General features: G+C 46.2%; 1 protein-coding gene across 8 annotated transcripts in view; it reads left to right on the top strand.

Moving 5' to 3' along the window:
- The window catches only part of TLN2 (talin 2), a 395,955-nt gene that overhangs the window by 287,670 nt on the left and 88,474 nt on the right, over window positions 1–19,811 (top strand). For all 8 annotated transcript variants that reach the window (XM_074366238.1, XM_074366233.1, XM_074366231.1 and 5 more), the window contains 7 exons: window positions 172–306; window positions 2,260–2,388; window positions 4,578–4,680; window positions 11,276–11,484; window positions 12,341–12,460; window positions 13,479–13,676; window positions 14,727–14,866. In XM_074366238.1, the coding sequence (XP_074222339.1) occupies window positions 172–306; window positions 2,260–2,388; window positions 4,578–4,680; window positions 11,276–11,484; window positions 12,341–12,460; window positions 13,479–13,676; window positions 14,727–14,866 (1,034 nt within the window). The remainder of the gene's footprint in view (window positions 1–171; window positions 307–2,259; window positions 2,389–4,577; window positions 4,681–11,275; window positions 11,485–12,340; window positions 12,461–13,478; window positions 13,677–14,726; window positions 14,867–19,811) is intronic.

Below are 19,811 nucleotides of genomic sequence, written 5' to 3' on the forward strand. Positions count from 1 at the left end.
CCTGGAATATACTGCCCTGGATATTCAATTCTGGGGGGAAACTAGATAGTTTTAATATTCCTTGTTTTAGGGTAAAGTCAGTTCTGGCTGATACAGCGGCATTGCTGTTGGGGTCTCTGCTCTCTGACTTTTGATGCCTGGAACTGTCTTACTTTCCACTTCTTTCTACAGCCTGGGAGCAAGATGGTGTCCTCTGCCAAAGCTGCAGTGCCCACTGTGAGCGACCAGGCTGCGGCCATGCAGCTGAGCCAGTGTGCCAAGAACCTCGCCACCAGCCTGGCAGAGCTGCGTACCGCCTCACAGAAGGTAAGTGGACCCTTGTCACCATGATTAGCCTGTCGGGAGTGGAGCTTTTAATTTCTTACTGATGGTGTGACCTGGGTGCTCCCTGCAGCCTGAACACTGCCAGGCATATTCCTTGGCACAGTTGTCTGTTCCATTTGCTTGACCGTTAAAGACACTCACGTGGATTGGCTTCTACCACTTGGAGTCACTGTCTCGTAGTCTTAGTTATCACCTTCTGGTTACAGGTGACTTTGGTTAAACCATGTTCAGTTGCCTGCTTCGCCTCCTCCCTTACCCTGAGACAAGCAGTGGTCTATTTTTCAGTCTTAGGGAGACTGTAGTCAGTTTATTGGTGACAGGTCAACTGTAGGCCAAAGTCAGGGAACACATCTTCCAGGTATCATCTTGTGAACTAATATCAAATTATTTAGGCAGCAAATCTACTTTGGAGTGTCATTTATATTAACTTTGCCCTGAAAGGTTTTCACATCTCAAATGGGAGCATTCACCTTAACAAGATCCTCAATAGACCAGAATTGGAGATTAATGAGTTTCTGTCTCTGGAATTTATTAATTACCAAAGGGCCTCATTACTATACTGTTTGATGTGGTATTAGCATGAAGTTCTGGCATGAATTCATTTTTCCTCATTGCAACAGTCCCTTTATAGAAACAGGCAACCTCATACCTGAGTGAGGGAGGAAGGTTAGAAACTGATTTGAATTTGTAGTATGAACAGTCCACTATATCACCAAAGAAAAATATCTATAGAGATCCAGGGAGCGTTCGCACTGGAGTCATGTGGGGGTATGCAGAATGCACGTTCCTGGGCCTTGAGCACCCAAATCAGAATGCGAAAACGAATATATGTCTGTGTATGCATGACTGGAGCATGGTGCTGTACACCAGAAATTGATGCATTGTAATCGACTACACTTCAATTAAAAAAATAAAACTAGATCATCTGGTCATAGAGCACAAACATCACGATTTTAACAAATTTCTTCAGTGAATCTGTGACACACCCACCTCAAACAGCTGCTTGGTAGAAGTGAGCCCCAAAGTGAAGCTCAAGCAGGACTGTACACTGGCTTCAGGAAGACACTGTGAGAGCTTTTAGTTATTTTTGTATTATAAGGGTCAAGAATACAGGCTATAGAATCAGACTGCCTGCGTTCAAATTCTGGCCTTGCCACTGACTAGTTTTGTGTCCTGGGCAAGTTAATTAAACCTCTCTGTGCCTCAATGTTCTCACCTAGTAGTACTGGCACATAGAAATCAATCAATTAGCATTTACTGCTGCTGTTAGCATTATCTTAAAAGGAAAGAAGTTAAGATTTACCAGTATTTAATATACTTATCAATGATCATATATGTGTCTAGTTTATTAATATGTGTGCTGGGGGGTGTGATCAAAGCATTTGGAGACCAGTGTTCTAAATGATCATGAACTAGTGTTCTTAAAACAAATATTTTTTAATGAGGGAAAAAGAAATCCTTCATCACCTTCAGTAAGAAAAGATGATGATCTACAATCTAGAGATTTGTAAAGAGGATCAATAGGTTGATAGAGACATGTCCCCAGAGTCCTGAGTTCATTCATTCATTCACCCCATGCTTCCCAAGCTTCTAGGTGCACACATACTGTGCTCGGAGCCCTGTGTCTAGAACCTAGACACAGTGAATAGGGGGCCTCTTAGTCTGAGAGGCAATGCATTTTGTATAACAGCTTCGGGGAGACTTTAAGTATATCCAGTTATGAGACACGCGTAATTGCTTGTTCAGGGATCTGAGGACTAAGCTCCTGGTGGGGCTTAGGTTTGTGCTCTCAGGAAATGCTTGCACCCTTTGCTTCCTCTTGGTAGACTGGGAGAGTCATCGGTTATATCCATCGGTTATATTCATACGTTGCAAGGTACTGGGAACGCTTTTCCCCAGCAGACTGTGTGCACATGTTCCCAACTCTCCTGACAGGCCCATGAAGCCTGTGGTCCAATGGAAATCGATTCAGCTCTGAGCACGGTGCAGACGCTGAAGAGTGAGCTGCAGGACGCCAAGGTGGCTGCTGTGGACAGTCAGCTGAAACCACTCCCAGGGGAGACTGTAAGAGATGCTGGCAGCAGCTGGGGGCGGGGCTCTGCCTTTTATTTGCTGCGTTGAGACATTTTGGAAGTTGGGGGGGGGGGGGTAGTGTGCCTAAATTTCAAGCTTTTCTAACACATAGCCCTAGTGTAGCCTTTAGAACTGTGTTCAGACAGAGATCGCCCTGATGCCTCTGGTGATGGTTCTGCATATGTTCTCCTGGGGTCTGGCTGGGGATGAATGGGGATCTGTTAATAGTCATCCCTCTTTTTCATAAACAAGACCTGCTGGTGTTTGAGGCCGGTGTTCTGATCCTGTGGCCTTTTTCTGAAAAGAATGCTCAGTGCGGCTGGAGGAACTATGTTTAGAACCAGAAGTTCTGGCTTCTGGGTTCAGGTTGTATCATCAACCAGCTGTAGGCAAGCCCCAGATCTCCTCTGAGGTAGCTTATGGAGGAAATGGGTGGCAATGAGGTTATAAAGATAAACACAGAAACCATTTTCAGCTGTCATGTCTTTTTAAAAGACATTTCTGTAAGGCGCTTGTAAGGCACTGGAATGAACAAGAGTGAAGCACTTGAAGGTAGTAAAACCACAACAGCAAGTAGAATGATGGCACCAGAAATCTAACTGGATCATGTTACGTGACTTCCTGATGTCTATGGCAAGGTTTTCCTGGCTAAAATTTTACCAATATTCCTCATTTGTAAGCCCCTCGTTTCCCTCATTGCTAATAAAATGCTACCATTTATTAAGCACCTGTTAAGCAGTGTATACACACTCAGTCACTCTCGTTTATCCTGATAATGACCTTAATGAGCAAGTGTTGTTCACCCATTTTACAGCTAAGGAAACAGAGGCGCAGAGGTTGTCACTGTTCTCTCCAGTGTTACCTGGCAGTTTGCGTCAGAGCCGAGGCTTGAATCCCATCTACAGGACCCCAAAACCCATGCTCCCAACCCCTCCTGTTGACAGGTTTTACTCTAAACTATTGCCGCTCCTTAGATGAACTAAAAACTTTCAGAATATAAAGGAACTACCAGGGCAACTAACTTATTGGATAATGGCTAGTACCTCAAAAGCACTCAGAAAACACTTCTTAAATCAAGCTACCTCTAATTGTAAAAACCAGGAAACTCAGGCTCAGAGAGCTTAAGTCACTTAACTAAAGTCCACCAGCTAATGATGAATTCAGGGTTGGTTCCTGGGTCAGCAGCTTTGCAATGTGGTCCAGGTGTCCTTTGGCAAACTTCTGTACTCCAGGGAGCCCATGACCTACATCTGCCTTTACGTAAAACAACCATTCAGTTAGAGTGCAAGAAACATCATGTAATTTTTAAAGAAGTTGCCCTAAAAGAATATGTGTATTGTGTTGTATTGTTGGCTGCAGTGGGCCAGGCTGTTTCTCACTGGAATGCAGTGCCTCTATTGGGAAACGCATTGTGGGGTTAAAAATATGCACGTTCCCTGATGTTTTTCTGAACTCTCACAGCGTACCCCAAAAGTTCTCTTCCAAAATGTCGTCCTCATCCAGTAATTAAATAATTACCCATACCCTAGACCTTTAATGACTTAATTCTCTGAATTATTTATTTAGTTTACAGAGCGAGATGAGGTGCGGGTCACGGGAAGCAAGCGCTTTGCCCGTTTTCGTAATCTCATCTACCACTCCAAGCCTCTATTTCTATTGCATTTCCTTCTGGTTAGAACTCCTCAAAGTAAAATAATCAAATTGTACCATGTTCATGGTCCCGCATGCCAGGAAGGTGGAACAGCTGGATGTCTGCCCACTTCCTGCCAAGGCATAATTAATTCTCACTAAGGATTTGTTGCAGACTTCCTAAATTAGCTTCTAAAGGCATAATACTAATAGCTACCATTTGCTGACTACCTACATTAATTTTCTGAAAACCTTCAGAGCTAGGTGCTGTGATCTCAGGACACGGAGACTTGGAGCGGCTTAATAATTTACCTCCATCTCTCACAGCTAGCAACTGGGGAAAGGGAACAGAGGGCAGGGTGTGAACTCAGGTTTGTTTATTGTGAAGCTTGGGCACTTTCCCTCCATCACCCCACTTCTTCTCAGCGCCATTGGTGTCTTGGGTGGGAAAGAGTTAAGGCCCAAAGTTTGATTTGCATTATTTTGGAACTGAGATTTCAATGGATGGTTCTTTTCTTCTGAGCTCTCCTCCCCCTCAAATATTCCTCCAGCTGGAAAAATGTGCTCAGGACCTGGGAAGTACATCTAAGGCAGTGGGCTCCTCCATGGCGCAGCTCCTGACCTGTGCTGCTCAAGGCAACGAGCACTACACAGGTGAGACCCGCACCCTCGGTGATGCCCGGTGGCCAGGTGCAGACTCCTGGGCTGGTCGGGGGAGGTCACTGATCTGACAATGAACCTGACTGTTTTATCTCAGCGGTTCAACACACATTTTTCAAGCTCCTTCCACATGCTTGCTACTGGGCTTGATGCTAAGCATACGAAGACTGATCAAATATGATTCTCCCAAACTGTTTGAGAAAACAACAAATAAGATCTTAGTGACATTTTCAATGATGAAAGGAGACAGATGAGTGAGAACTGACAGACTCAAAGAGATAAAAACCTGAATCTCTCCAGGCATAGGGAAGCTGACAAGAAACCAGCTGATGGGGTGCTGCAAAACTCTGGGAGGGTTTGAGTGCTGCAGACACCAGGTATCCTTGAACCAGGAGGACTGGGTAAGGAACAGAATGGATAAGGAAAACAGCAGGTGACATAAGGGAGGGGGTGTTATCAGAGTAGGAAGCAGACACCGTAGGCAGTCTGTAGCCATCCAAGATGCAAACATCAAGAAGTTTCAGTATAACCTCATTACTTAAGTAGGAAATAGAAGAAATCTTCAAGAACTGAGTAGCTCTAGAGATAGGAATCAGGTGGGCCAAACATGGATTGCAGCTTTTGTTGTACAGCAGTACAGCTTAACTCTTTTTTTTTTTTTGAAATATATATTGTTATTGAAGAATAATACACATCCAGAAGAGAGCATAAGACCTAAATGTATACTTTCGTGAGTTGTCACAAACTGGATGCAACCCCAGAAAGCTCCGCCAAGATGAAGTGATGGACATCTCCAGCGTCCCAGTGCAGTTGCCGGGTCATAGCCTGTACAGCTAGCTATGCAGCCACACTCCTACCGGCAGCACCTGGACATCCCAGTCCTACACTCTTGTCACCACTCTGTATTGTCGCCATTCGCCATTCTGTTGAGTGTGTAATAGTGTCACGTTAGAGTTTTAATTCACATGTCCCCTGAGGCACAGTACAGTTGAGGACCTTTTCCATTTATCGGCCATTTGGTTATCTTCTTTTATGAAGCATCTGTTCATGTCTTTTGCCCATTTTTAAAAATTTGAGTTTGCTAACTGCTTATTCATTTGTAGGAGTTTGTTGTCACATTTATTTCTTGTATGTTGCAGCTTACCTCTCCACTGTCTTAAAGGTGTTTGTTGATGTACAAAACTGAAGTTTTACTACATCTAATCATTGGTGTTTACATCGCAGAGATCATTTGAGGCTCTACATTGTGTTTCCTTCCCTACAGAGGATGATTCTTTTATTTTAGTAGCTGGTAAAGAAAGGAGCAGATCAACCTAACGTGAACAGCATGGAACTGATTGGATCTTGTGAAGTCTATTTCCAGCTTACCTTTCAGGGCGTAGCCCTTGGTGCCTCCCATCCAAACGTCTGTGGTGTTGGCCAGGGCCCTTCTGATTCTTGAGCTCAGAACTGTGTGTTTCCATCATCCCAGCCCAGTGAGATTTCAGGAAGTGTTGCTCACCTTCTCAGCTTCTGGACAAGAGTTGACAAGTGAGGAAATGCCTTAACAGGGAGAAGCAGCATTGTACTCAATTCTCTGTGCTTTCTTTCTCTTCAAGATCCTGGCTCTCTTTACCTTGGTTACTTAGTGTTTCTCCAGTGCCTTGAAACAGATAATTTTGTCTATTTTTTTTCTCAGTGTTTCTGGTTGTTTCTCTGAGGGGAAGGCGTCATCATTAGTTATTCTGCCATTACTATAAGGAAAATCTTCTTTGATTAAAAAAAACAAACTATATTTATTCCTTTAAAAATGAGAGCACAAGAGAAGTACAAAAAGAGTTAGACACAGGGTCATACAGCCCCTGCAATAAAAAGAATGTACAGTTCTGTCCTCGTGAAAAGGTAAGGGAGTTTCAGAGCAAAATTGACACCTGATCAGGGTTTTAAGGATCATTTATGACTCATTTAGCATTCAGGGAGAAGGGAAAGTATCTGTAAATTCTTAAAAGCATAAGGCATATGAGAGATTTAGTTTCAAAAATTTCCACACATTCCTGAAATCTTGCCAGATTTTTGTGCAGATGATGAAATGGATTTTTAATGAAGGAAGGACCGCTTTACAAGTTGCATCATCTGATACTGATAACATCCAGGATGACAGACTGTCTAGCTGGTGTCTGAAAAGCAGGCTAGAAGGAGCCGCATTCTGTTTTGGCAGCCGCTGACGGGTGGTGGATGTGGGAACAGCGTAAGTGAAGAGTCCCTGAGGCCAGAGAGGAGAAGGCTGATCAAATGAACTGAGAAAGATCCAAGTAAAAGGCAAGGAGGTAGGGAGTGAGAAGGTAAGGCTGGAAACGTAGGCTGGGGCCAGATCGTATAAGGCCTCATTAGCCACTTTAAATAAACTGAATTTTAACCTGAGAGCATGGCAAAATACTGAAGAGTGTTAATCTGTGGACACAGTCTCGATTGCCCTTTAATGCAAGTTGTCCTTCCTGTCATGTGTGGATCAGTTGAGGGGAAGCAGAGTTGGAGGCAGGGAGACCAGTGAGAAGGCTGTTGCCTCATCCACAGAAAAGATGATAGTGGCCTGTGGCCGGGATGAAGGGGTGCATTAAAGAAACAGAGACCTGACAGTTGTCAGTGACCAGTTGGAATGTGGCAGGACGGGAGTAGGGAGGGTAACGGACAGCTCTAAGTGTGCGGCCCGATGGCAGGATGAAGAGTTGTATCCGTCTCTGTGACAGAAACCCAGGATCGTTGGCAGGGATGCCGAGGCCTGGAGTTGAGCAATGCCAGGTTCAACTTGCCATGTATTCAATTTGAAATACCTGCAGGACATTCAAGTAGAAGTGCCCATTAGGCAGCTAGATATTTGCTTCTGGAACTCAGTGATGAAGTCTAGGCTGGAGATAAATATTTTATATATTTAATAAAATGATAATGAGTGAAACCACGTGGGTAAATAAGTTTGCCTAGGGGGAGTGACAGAGTGAGAAAGTTTATTGGACGTAACCCTGAGGAGCCCAAATATTTAGGGAGAAGCCTGAGCGATATAAATCTTTGAAAGAAATGAAAATGCGCAGCCTTGGAAAGAGGAAGGTAACTGGGAGACGAGGTGTCTCTTGACTCACAGAGATAATTGCTGCCCAGCAGGTCACTTGAGAGAGGGACTTAAGCATCAACTGACGTAAGGAGAAACCAGGTCAGTGCTCTCCCAGTTAAAGGCATTTTCAGGAATGTTGAAGAATGGCTGGGAAGCAAGGAGACAGTGCAAGTGAGGATGGCTTCCCCCTGGGTGTCAGCTCCCTCCTCCACACTCGACATGTGTAGAATATTCAGAACTTATCCGTTGGCTGCCACCGGCTGGATTCTAATGCAGATATGTTTTTGTTTGGCCAGTACAGTGTTTAAAATTTCTTCTCGGCTGGTTACAGTCATGTAGACAGAACCTTTTCCAGATTAAAAAAAAATCTTTCATACCTGGTTTTTACCTTGTGAGTTTGATAGGTGGCCTAATGCTGTCTGCACACAAGCTACTTGAATTCTGATCAAGAACTACTAGTACAAAGAATTCCACTATATAGTTCATATCACTAACGTGTCTCCTTAAGCCTCCATTGCTGACTATAATTTGAGATCGAGATGGCAGGGATGCTGTGAAAGTAATCTGTGTCTTCCAAGGACTGTGGTTATTGAAACACTAGTCTGCTTCAGTGTCTCCCACTGGCAATTCCAGCGTGTCCTACACACTTGACTACAGGAACAGACTTTTTGTGGAGGGTGGTGTTTGCTTGGAGACCTGCCCCGGGTGATTCTCACCACTACCCCTGAGAACGTTGCTGTGAATTCAGCCACTTAAAGCCTTGGATGTTCATTGGGCTCCCTGGCATCTGGTGGCCTTATCTGAGCCTCTTGTGGGTGTGACTTCCTCTTTCTGGGAAACCTAGTCCTTCCAAAGAGGATCCTTGACGTGCCTTGAGATTTTGTCGGGAGTCCTCGGCAGACAGCATGTGGGTGGATCAGCCGAGGCTTTGGGAATTCAGCGCTGCTGGTTTCTGCCTTTTTGGAAAGCTATCTGAATCTATAAAAGGTCTTTCAGTAAATGATTTTTTCATAAACATGGCTCTTTTAATTGGATATGACAAATGTTTTATTCTTCTGAAGTCACGCGACTCAAATAGAAATGGGTTCAAGAGTTGGTATGGTAGATCTGGACACCGGCGAGGAGGTCTAGAAATCACAGCCTAGACTTTTCAGTGGTCAGAGCTGTGATCTCTGCCTCTCCTAAAACCTGTGGGAAACCGAGGCCCAGAGGGGAAAGCAGCAGCCACAGAGGCCGCACGGCTAGTCGGCAGAGCCAGAGCTGGGTGAGGTCTTCACCATGCCCTGCCCTTCTGAGCAAGGATGTCCTTTGACCCTGTGCTGGAAGCCTCAACATAAGATGGAATGACTCTTCTACTCGGCTTCTTTCTTTTACCTTGGCTTTGTTTATCTTTGTGTTTTCTCCTCTGCCATTAAAAACACGTTGTTTAAAATTCGTGCACTTCACATGCTGCGCCCGGACGTGCCCTGTGATGAACGGCAGGTTGGCATCTTTGTAACTTGTGTTGATTAGATTGTGGAGTTACGTCCCAGCTGAGCACTTCCTAAATATTTACAGACTGGCAAGTCTGCCGGGCTGCCAAGTTGTCTTGTTTTATGGATCTGGGGCCTTTCCTGCTCTTTATGGGACCACGGCGCCTCGTCCTCCGTACGGAGAGGATCACCTGCTGCATCTGTGTGGCCTCAGAGCTGAAGAGGTGCCAGTAAAGGCCACATTCAGTGCTGCCTAAGGCCATCCAGCCAAAGCCTTTAGATTATAGTGTTCTCAGAGCGCAGTGAGAGGGAACTTGATCTGTGTGCTTTCCAGGCGGATGTTACATGTTCTAACAAGAATGCCTCGTAGTCCCCTGTTCGGAAGAGCGATGTGAAGAGTCTGACCCAGAAGCTGAGAACCCTCAGATTTAAAAGTGTGTCCATGGACAAGATACTTCTCAGCCATGGGCCTCAGCTGAAACGGTTTGATGGGAAGAGCTTTGGGGCCGGCTATTCTGCGGTTCTCAGGATTCTGGGACCCTTTTGTTACATGCTCTGGCATTTCCAGTCTTCATCCTTTTCTTGGGTGTGCCAAGTCCTAGGTGCTATGTAGGAAGGCTCCTCTTTCTACGGGAAGCGGTGCTGTTGTTTTTAAGATTCTAGTTTATAGTTATATCATTTATCACCAAATCTCATCATCTTTAGAAATGAATTTAAAGATGAGCAGGCGGGGAGGGTATAGCTCAGTGGTAGAGTGCATGCCTAGCATGCACAAGGTCCTGGGTTCAATCCTCAGTGCTTTCCACTAAAAATAAATAAGTAAACCTAATCTCCTCCCCCCAAAAAACAAACTTAAAATTTTTAAATTTTTTTAAAAATTAAAAAAAAATGAGTAGGCACTTCTCAGAAGAGGATGTCCACATGGCCATTGAGTGTATGAAAAAGTGCTCAACATCATTGCTTTTTAGGGATACAAAAATTAAACCTCAGTGTGATGCAACTATACACCCACCAGAATTGGCTAAAATTAAAAATCTGACAATAGCAAGTTTGGGTCAGGATATGGAGCAACTGGAACTCTCATATATTCCTGGTAGAGTGTATAATGGCAAAGCCATTCTGAAAAAGTTGTGTAATGTCCTCTAAAGCTAAACACACACTTACACTGTGACCCAGCAATTCAGCTCCTGGGTTTAAATCCAAGAGAAGTGTTTCCCTATGTCTACCTAAACACTGTCCCGGTAGCTTTGTTCATCATAGCCCAAACAGGAAACAATCCCCCAGTGTCCAACAGCAGAAGAACGGATAAACTAATGTTGGTGTGTTCGTATAATGGAATACGACACAGCAGGAAAAAGGAGTGAACTGCCAAGTGTAACAACATGGGTGAAACTCACAGCACTGTGGTCAGAGAAAGAAACCAGACTATATAAAGAATACACGCTGTGTGGTTCCACCAACATGGAGTTTAAAGACAGGTAAAACTAGTCTAAGGTGATAGAGGCTAGAATGGGGATTGCTTCTGGGGTGAGAGGATTTTGACTGGGAAAGGGCACAGGTGATGGAAATGTTGTATGTCTCCATCTGGGTTGTAGATACATTTGCACAAATTCAGTGAGCTGCCCGGGTAGACTCCTTCACTTTATCTCATATAAGTTGTGCCCCATTAAAAACGGCAGAGAAGAAAAGTGAGTCTGAATGATCTGTGAACTTCATCCTTTGCACTTGGTCTCTTAGGTCTAGGGACATGCGGGGCACTGGGAGTGACGGGAGCCAGAGGGAAATAGTTTTTAGCATGGCGTTGGTTGTAAAATCTCTCTTGGATCATCCCAGAGCCAGTGGTATAGGCTACATGTTTGAGAAGCCCATCAGTTCAAATTTTACAAAAAACAATTCAGAGCCCGCCTGCGCCAGACACCGTCTGAGGGTTCGCTCCTTTCTAGGAGGCTCTGGTCTAGAGGCTTCCTCCCCAGGTAAGAGTATGACTTTTAGATGGAATCTAATAGAAAGTCTGATGGGCTTTTCTCCCCAGGGGTGGCTGCTAGGGAGACGGCCCAAGCTCTGAAAACGCTGGCGCAGGCTGCCCGGGGAGTGGCGGCATCGACGAGTGACCCCACGGCTGCGCACGCCATGTTAGATTCTGCTCGGGATGTGATGGAAGGCTCGGCCATGCTCATCCAAGAAGCCAAGCAGGCCCTGATTGCACCAGGGGACGCAGAGAGTCAGCAGAGACTAGCCCAGGTGAGGCCGGGAACTGGTCACCATGGTCATCATGGAGGTGGGCGTGTTCAAAGGCTGTCGCCTGGTGTGAGCACTTCTGCAAGCCTTGCCTAGACGCCCTCATGATGTGATGTCTGCTTCATTCGGTCAACAGAAAGTATGGGGGGGCTCGATTGAAATCGTCCCTTGGAACTTAAAGAGCCAGAACACAGCATGTTTGTTTTAGGCCTGTGTATGCTTATGCATATGTCTCTTCCTAGCCTGGGAGGTGAGGATATACTTAGTTTAGCCACTCAAAGCTTTAAACCCTGTCTCTCTAGTGCCTTTTCAGATGAGTCTTGCCAGAGAATAGAAACAGGGAGCCTCACACATCCTTAAAAGGCAGCACGTGGGCAACTCCAGGTTGCTCTGGATGTGCTCAGAGCATCCCACCTGCCCTTGGGCGGGGTGGGGGGAGGCGGCCACGGCACCAGAGGGCCCCTGAGTAAGTCCTGGCATCCAGAGAACCCAGGACCTCTGCAGGACTCTCAAGAAGGGAGCTCTTTCTCTTTCTCTGGTTGGGAGATACCTTTGTTTTAGAACCTGATGTAACGTGGGAGAGTTGTGGTTTGAATCACAGTCACGGCGTGGCCTGGCGCTGGGGAGCAGGTAGCGCCTGCTGTGGCACTGGGTCAGACCCTTTGCCAAGACAGGACGTTAACCGCAGCGAGAGGTCCTGGGGAGGCGACTTAATGCTAAACAGCGTCAGGTGGATGCCGGCGGAGTTTCCCAGTCTTTCCCAGCTCTGCGCTCTGTCGCTGCTCATCCCCAACACGTGTGCAGGGATGTTTGCACTGAAAGCCTTTCAGATGTGGCTTTTCTCCCTCTGCGTGTTCAGGTGGCCAAAGCCGTCTCCCACTCCCTGAATAACTGCGTGAATTGCCTCCCTGGGCAGAAGGATGTGGACGTGGCCTTGAAGAGCATCGGGGAGTCGAGCAAGAAGCTGCTGGTGGACTCGGTGAGTTTATGGCTCGCGAAGGGCACCTGGGGGACCGGGCTCGCGTTCGGTGGGAGCAGCGTCCTCTCCCCTCCATGGGACCTCTGAGCAGCTCACCTTTCCCTCGGGGGTCCTGTTTTTCCTGCCTTGTCCTTGTTTTGCCTTCTGATCAACAGAGTCCCCGAGTAACGCTTCTGAAGTTTACTTTTTCTTTGAGCCCATGTTGCTGTTTGCTCTCAGGTCATCCTGAGATGCGATGAGACAGGAAAGGGGATATGTGACCATCTAACTTCTTATGAGGGCACCTCAGGCAGTGACAATCAGGTGATAATGGGACACGTGGTTAGAGCTCACAGAGAGAGTGAGTAGTCTGTGGAATTTCTCTTTGGGGCCTGTTCCTTCCCTGTTGTGTGAGCCCCTTTAGAGCTTTGTTTCTTCTCTGCCTCGTGCCTGCCACATTCCAGGTATGCAAGCATTGGGTGTGTGTGACCGACAGAGCCTGGCTTGACCCTCTGGAACTTTTCACAAACCCTGAATAGTTCTGCTAGTGCCATGTCTGTGGAAAAGCTGTATTGTTAGCAAAGACCACTAATGAAGAAATTTGGCGGCTATTAGTTTGGAATAATGAGATTTAAAGTGAGAGCATCTGCTTTTTAGTTTCAGGAAGCTAAACCTTTGGGAGTTTGCATCTAAGAGAGCCAAGATTGAGCGGTGGTTCAGAGTGGATCCCAGAGTCAGGCTGCCCAGGGGTGAGTCCTGGCTCTGCCACTTAGGAGATACAGGCCCTAGGGAAAGCTGTCCTTACTGTTTTTAGATCTGCTGTGTCTAGCGCTGAATAGGTGTTCAATAAATTAAAGCGAATGAGTGAATGTATATCCGTTGAAGGTCAAACTTCACATGGGCTCAGACCACACAGAGCCTTTTAGGCTGGATGACTCAGAAATGCGTCCCTGGAGTCTGTCTTCCCTCTGCAACACCTACCTTTGTCTCTCCTACACAAAGTAAAAGTTCTCATGCAATGAGCCTTCTCTTCCCACAGTTACCTCCAAGCACGAAGCCTTTCCAGGAAGCCCAGAGCGAACTGAACCAAGCAGCGGCCGATCTGAACCAGTCTGCAGGGGAGGTGGTCCATGCCACCCGGGGGCAGAGCGGAGAGCTGGCCGCCGCCTCCGGGAAGTTCAGCGATGATTTCGACGAATTCCTCGATGCCGGCATTGAGATGGCAGGCCAGGCTCAGGTGGGTGTGCAGGTGGCCGAGTGGAGCTGACCCTTGCCTCTCAACTCTGGGGGACCGTCCACCCCTGAGGCCAAGTGGCACGTGGGAGCCAGGGAGCTGTGAGCAGCCCACACCTTTATGTTCCCTTTGCTGCTCAGGGAGCTCCGTGACCTCATGGGAATGGCATTCCCAAAGACGCGATTAGCCCATGGGTGAGGTGCGTCCTGGAGATGACGGGTAACTTTCCCACGATCCTCCAACAGAACCCATTGTTTTATGTACGCTTTTTGGAGGGAGGGCAGCTCTGCCTCCTATACTTCAAATGTGGTATAATATAGTGACAACTCTTGTGCTTAAGGTTTAGCGAGCCCATTTGAAGGAACTATGTCTTACCCTGAGTGTCAGGTCATTAAAACTTACCTCCTTCAGATGAACAGATAAACCCCTTGTTAGGAACAAGGGAGCATGACTGGTCTGGTGTCGGCTTCCAGAGCTGTTTTTTCTCAAGCTCCCGTGAACTCCCTAAATGAGGCATCCAGGGTGTTTGTTTCTTGGTCTCTTATCTACAAAGGGGTGTTTCTCGGATGGCAAGCCAGGTGAGAAATGTGTCCTTTCCAGAGGCGGGAACCTCTGGGATGCAGTCAGCTCTGCGCATCCAGACAGCGCCGGTCGCTTGTGCCAGGCTGAGCCGTGCGAGCCCCTGACAACTCCAGCATTGTTGAGCAAGATGCTGGAATTGTGGCCTGCTCTGTGCGCGCTCTCTCTCTCTCTCTCCCTCCCTCCCCTCTTTTAATGCCCACACTTGTGAGACAACGCAGCTCTTGGCTGTCCCTCTTGGGGATGGATTTCTGTCCTGTTGTGTGCATCTTGGTCTGGGTGTCTGTTTGGGGAAGGGCAGACACTGGGCAGAGTCTTGACAAATTATGCATCTACGGACTAACTGGGCAGATTGGGCTTTGTGCAGTCTGTACAGATAACCTGCTTCTGTTTCACGACGCTGCTCCGAGCTCTGAGTGCTGCCTGGGACAGATGGACAGTCCCTAATCACTCTGGCTCCTTTCGACCTTCCAGACGAAAGAAGACCAGATCCAGGTGATAGGGAACCTCAAGAATATCTCGATGGCATCCAGCAAGCTGCTGCTAGCTGCCAAGTCTCTCTCTGTAGATCCCGGGGCGCCCAACGCGAAAAATCTCCTGGCTGCAGCTGCAAGGTAAGAGTGGAACAAGATGTGCTTTCACGTGTGGTTAAATCGCGTCAGTGTTTGCGAGATGTGCCTGACATCCTGCTGCTTTTGCTGAGCGAAGAAGTGATGCTGTCCTCATGTAGTCAGAGTAGGAGGCAAAAGTAACAGACGCTGGTGTCTGATTAAACTGGCTCCGTTTCCATGTGCTTTTCCCCATTAACGATGCCTCTGTCTCCTCTTACAGCCTTTTCAGGAGGACTTGCTAGGACTTGAGGCCCCCATTGATTTATAAACACGATGACTTAGATTTTTTTCAATAGTGTTAATATCTTTCAGATTAGAGAAGTAATATATGTTTATTAAAAAGAAATCAGAGGATGCTGAAAAGTACAAAAAAAGAATTTTTTTTCTTTTTTTTATTGAATTATAGTCAGTTTACAATGTGTTAATTTCTGGTGTACAGCACAGTGATTCAGTTATACATATATATATTCCTTTTCATATTCTTTGTCATTATAATAGGTTATTACAAGATATTGAATACAGTTCCCTGTGCTATACAGTAGGACCTCATTGTTTATCTATTTTACATATAGTAGTTAGTATCTGCAGATCCTGTACTCCCAATTTCTCCATCCCCTTCTTCCCCCCCCCCCGGTAACCACAATTTTGTTTTCTATATCTGTGAGTCTGTTTCTGTTTTGTAAATAAGTTCATTTGTCTCATTTTTTTTACATTCCATATATGAGTGATCTCATATTTTTCTTTCTCCTTCTGGCTTACGTCACTTAGTATGACGATCCCCAGGTCCATCCATGTTGCTGCAAATGGCCATTTTTTATTTTTTATGGCTGAGTAGTGTTCCCTTGTATAAATATACCACTGCTTCTTTATCCAGTCATCTGTTGATGGACATTTAGGTTGCTTCCATGTCTTGGCTATTGCATATAGTGCTGCTATGAACATTGGGGTGCACGTATCTTTTTGAATTAGAGTTCCCTCCAAATATATGCCCTGGAGTGGGATTCCTGGATCATACGTTAAGTCTATTTTTAGTTTTTAAAGGAATCTCCACACTGTTTTCCACAGTGGCTGCACCAAACCACATTCCCACCAATAGTGTGGGGGGGGGTTCCCTTTTCTCCACACCCTCTCCAGCATTTATCCAAAAAAAAAAAAGATACTTAACTAGCCATTCAGCATCTCTTGAGTACTTACTCTGTGCCTGGCACCAGTGTTGATTAGATGGGTTTAAACATGTTCACTCGGTCACACGCAGAAGGGCTCTAGTTCAGAATGAATGGGCTGGTGATGGGAGTAAATTGTTTTGGGAAATATATTAAAACACGAATCTGATTTAGGATGATGTCAATGTCCTTCTTTCCTGTTGTTTTCACCCAGGGAAGTGGGTAATACAGTACAATTTCTGCTCCAGGGCCACTGTGGCAATTTAGTTCCATAACTAGTGATTGAATGCTGGTACCTGGAGAAACTGCAGCGACAGCTGACAGCCCAGGGAGATTTTATGTTGTCAGTCCCACATTCGTCCTCCTGAACCGAGAGGGTGGGGTGTTTTACACCTGCGTGGTGGTGTAGGCATGTTTTCCTAACATTACTTGGCATCACTGGATATATAGGAAAGCCAACAGCAGTAAGAGATTAAATACAGGACAATTAGGATATAGAGCATAAATGGAAACATTTTCAAAATGGGTGCAGATTGGTGATTCTTAAAAAGCATGGCTTGAATTGTACTTAAAAATTTTTTTTTTATTTGGTTTTGTTTGCTTATTTGTTTTTTTAATGTCATTATCTCTCCTGGCTTTAAGTTGTCAGAGTCAGGAGACCTAAATTCTAGTCCAAGCTTTAACGCTTGGCAAACTAGGTTACACTGGTCAGGTCGCTCAACCTGTCTAAGCGTTCCCCTTTGCAGCATGGAGGTGTGTGTGTAGCATCATCCTTAAGCCCTGTTCAGTTGTCAGTGTATAAGCTATCATGGTACCGATGGTTAAAACCTTACTCTGGTCTCCTCTTTGCTTGTAGTGTTATTTTTTTATGGGGAGATTAGATAATTTCAGAGCAGTTCCCTTGAAAGCCTTTGAGTTTATTTATTCCCAAATACGTACTTCAGTTTCAAAGGGTAGCGAGAGCCACTGGGTGGCTGGAAAAATATCCTCACGTCTCCCACTTCCATCTTATGCTTTGTTTGTGGTTGTTCCAGTAGGTGAGTGCCCTCCCGGGGTGAGGGAGGGGATGAGGAAGAATTGTGATGTCTGTGGTCTCTGTTGAGCAGCTGTTTGTTTGTTTGTTTAATTTTTTTAATTGAAGTACAGTCAGTTACAATGTGTCTATTTCTGGTGTACAGCACAATGTCCCAGGAGCAGCTGTTTCTGATATAAAACCCTCTTAATCACATTTTTCCTAAAAAGAACCTTTGGATAAGGCAACTGATGTTGCCAGGTATCTGAACACAGATGTTTTTCATTATCTTCAATTTTTTGCATCATTTCAAAATTACAGGGGGAGGGTTTAGCTCAAGGATAGAGCACATGCTTAGCATACACAAGGTCCTGGGTTCAATCCCCAGTACCTCCTCTAAAACTAAAAAAACCTAATTACCTCCCCCTCAAAAAGAAAAATAAAGACAAACAAACAAACAAACAACAACAAAAATATTAGTTTCCAACTTAGAAAGTGTTGTTGACTCTCTTAAATTATGGGAAAGAAGGGAGAGAATGAACTGGCTTTTTGAAAACCTGGTGAAGAAGGGAACCCAGGACCTCAGAGCTTGTTTCTGGTGTCATGTCTCTGTGGGTGTCCGGAGGCCTCCTGGTGGTGACATTGAGGAAGCGACCTGGAGACCAGGTGAAAAGACTTTCTTTGCTCTGTCTATCCTGGCTTTCAGCAGTTGACTGGGAGAGTTCCCAGCCTGATAGTTTTCATCGTAAAGTAAGCACTTAAAAAGCATCATGTGAAATGATAGTCTTGGGCCAGAACAGCTGCAGGAAGATGCTGGCCCGTTATCCTTGGCTTCTTGGCACATGTTGGCAGGCTCTGCTCCCTGGGGTGGTTTCCCAGCGGAAGCTCCAGCCAGGTCAAGTGAGTCAGGCAAGCTCCTCTTGGGAAATAAGGCTCTGCCCAACTGGGGTATGTTCATTCATTCTCTTGTTACTTCATTTGTTCATTACACAGACAAGTTACCATGTGCCTGATACGGGCCAGGCCTAGCACTGGGTATAAGGCAGGGACAGCCCTGGTGGAGTTAGGGCAGGGGCATACACAAGAGCAGGTGGCCTTCGGTTTATCTGCACCTCGCGACAAACCTGTGCGTAAGTGCCTTTGGAGGTGGGCAGCAGGGATCCGATTGCTGTTGGCCTCATCTTCAGCCCCACTGCCCTCCCTGTTCTTCATGTGAATGTCCCCAAAGGCCCCAGAGATACTACTGTGGGGACCCAGACCTGGACTGACTCGGCCCTCCCACTCCTACGTCAGCAGAGTAAACCTTTCTTTTTTCTTTTTCAGTGATTCTTCCTGCTTTGGGGAAACAGGTTTGCTTCTGGAAAAGCAATAGAGTATGTCTGTCTTTTCGCTCTACTCATCTTTGTGCACCTGAGCCCAGGTGACTCTGAGGAATGTGGTCCCTCAGTTTCTGATGCCTAGTGGGGAGGAAGTCATTTTCTATTGAGAGTCCGGCTTCTTTCTGTGTACCTGGTGGGCTCCGGCTCTTTTCTGACGAGTTGGGTAAGCTGGAGACCCTTTGTCAGTGGTTCATCAGCCTTTTCCCTGACCAAGGACTGGCCCGATGCTCCTGGACTTAGTCAAGGAAGTGGAGAACCAAGTTTGCAGTGGCAGAAGGAGGGCGAGTCCTACCCCTGAGCCACTGCTCACACCCCAGTCCTAGCCAGAAGGACTCCCGGGCTGAAGGCTTCACGCCCACCTGCCAGCATCAGGACGGTGTCCTGCTGCTTCCAGTCCCCCGAGGGCTCCCTGGGACCTTGCAGGAGGCACCTCTTCCCAGGCAGCCCTTTGCTATGAGGTTCCCACCAGGCAGGTGTCCTGCTGTCTCCAGAGATGGTGGAAAAGGGTGACCCAGCAAGCAGCACTTCCACACTCTGAAACAGAAAATGTACACGGGCCTTCTTCTGTCTCTCGGTCTCTTCTGGAATGTTCTCTGCCCATGATCCAGATCGGGATCTCACTGAGGCCCGATTTTCCAATGGCTCTGGTCCATGTCAGGCGCTCCCTCAAAGGCAGAACCTATGCCACTGTTGAGGCTTGAATCTCCTCGGGTGTTCCCGGCGCGTCCTGCCTGCATCTGGTCCATCCTGCCTGGTGTCCTAGCCCCAGCACTGCTTCCTCTGGCTGACCTCTGTCTCTTGTCAGTTCATCGTCCTGTCTCTCCAGCTGGATTGCAAGCACCTTGCTTTCCTATAGAGATGTGAACTATGTCATACTATATCCTTTTGTACCCCCTGTGCCTTGTGCACAGTAGGACCCAGGAAATGCAGACAGGTGAATTTCAGTTTGCTCTTTCCTGCCTTCCTAAGAGCCTCTTTCCCTTGAGGAAGGGAATTGTCTGGAGTTGCTCTGTTCCCCTCCAAGTTCCCTGCTGGATGATTTGTGCTTTATAGATCATCAGAAGCACAAATTGGTTGATTTTCTTCTCTCGACCTCAATTCCATACATATTGAGAATGTCGTTCCAGAGCTCACAGACTCCTGTCTGAATCAGTTTAGTATCTCTGAACACTAAACAATCTGTAGCTTAGAAAGCCTTTAACACCCGAGGTTGTAGACCCCAATTTTGTAAACACTGAGAGTGGCTGAATATGCTTAGGTAAAGAATGAATCACAGGAAAACCCTGTGTCTAGGTGATGGAATTACGGTTTTTTAATGTTTTGCATTTTTTTAAGTAAACTTGTATAGCTTTGGTAATTACCCATAAAAGGTGTGGGGAAAATAAAGGTAACTC

Source organism: Camelus bactrianus, chromosome 6 (assembly GCF_048773025.1).
Source record: "Camelus bactrianus isolate YW-2024 breed Bactrian camel chromosome 6, ASM4877302v1, whole genome shotgun sequence".
Taxonomy (NCBI): domain Eukaryota; kingdom Metazoa; phylum Chordata; class Mammalia; order Artiodactyla; family Camelidae; genus Camelus; species Camelus bactrianus.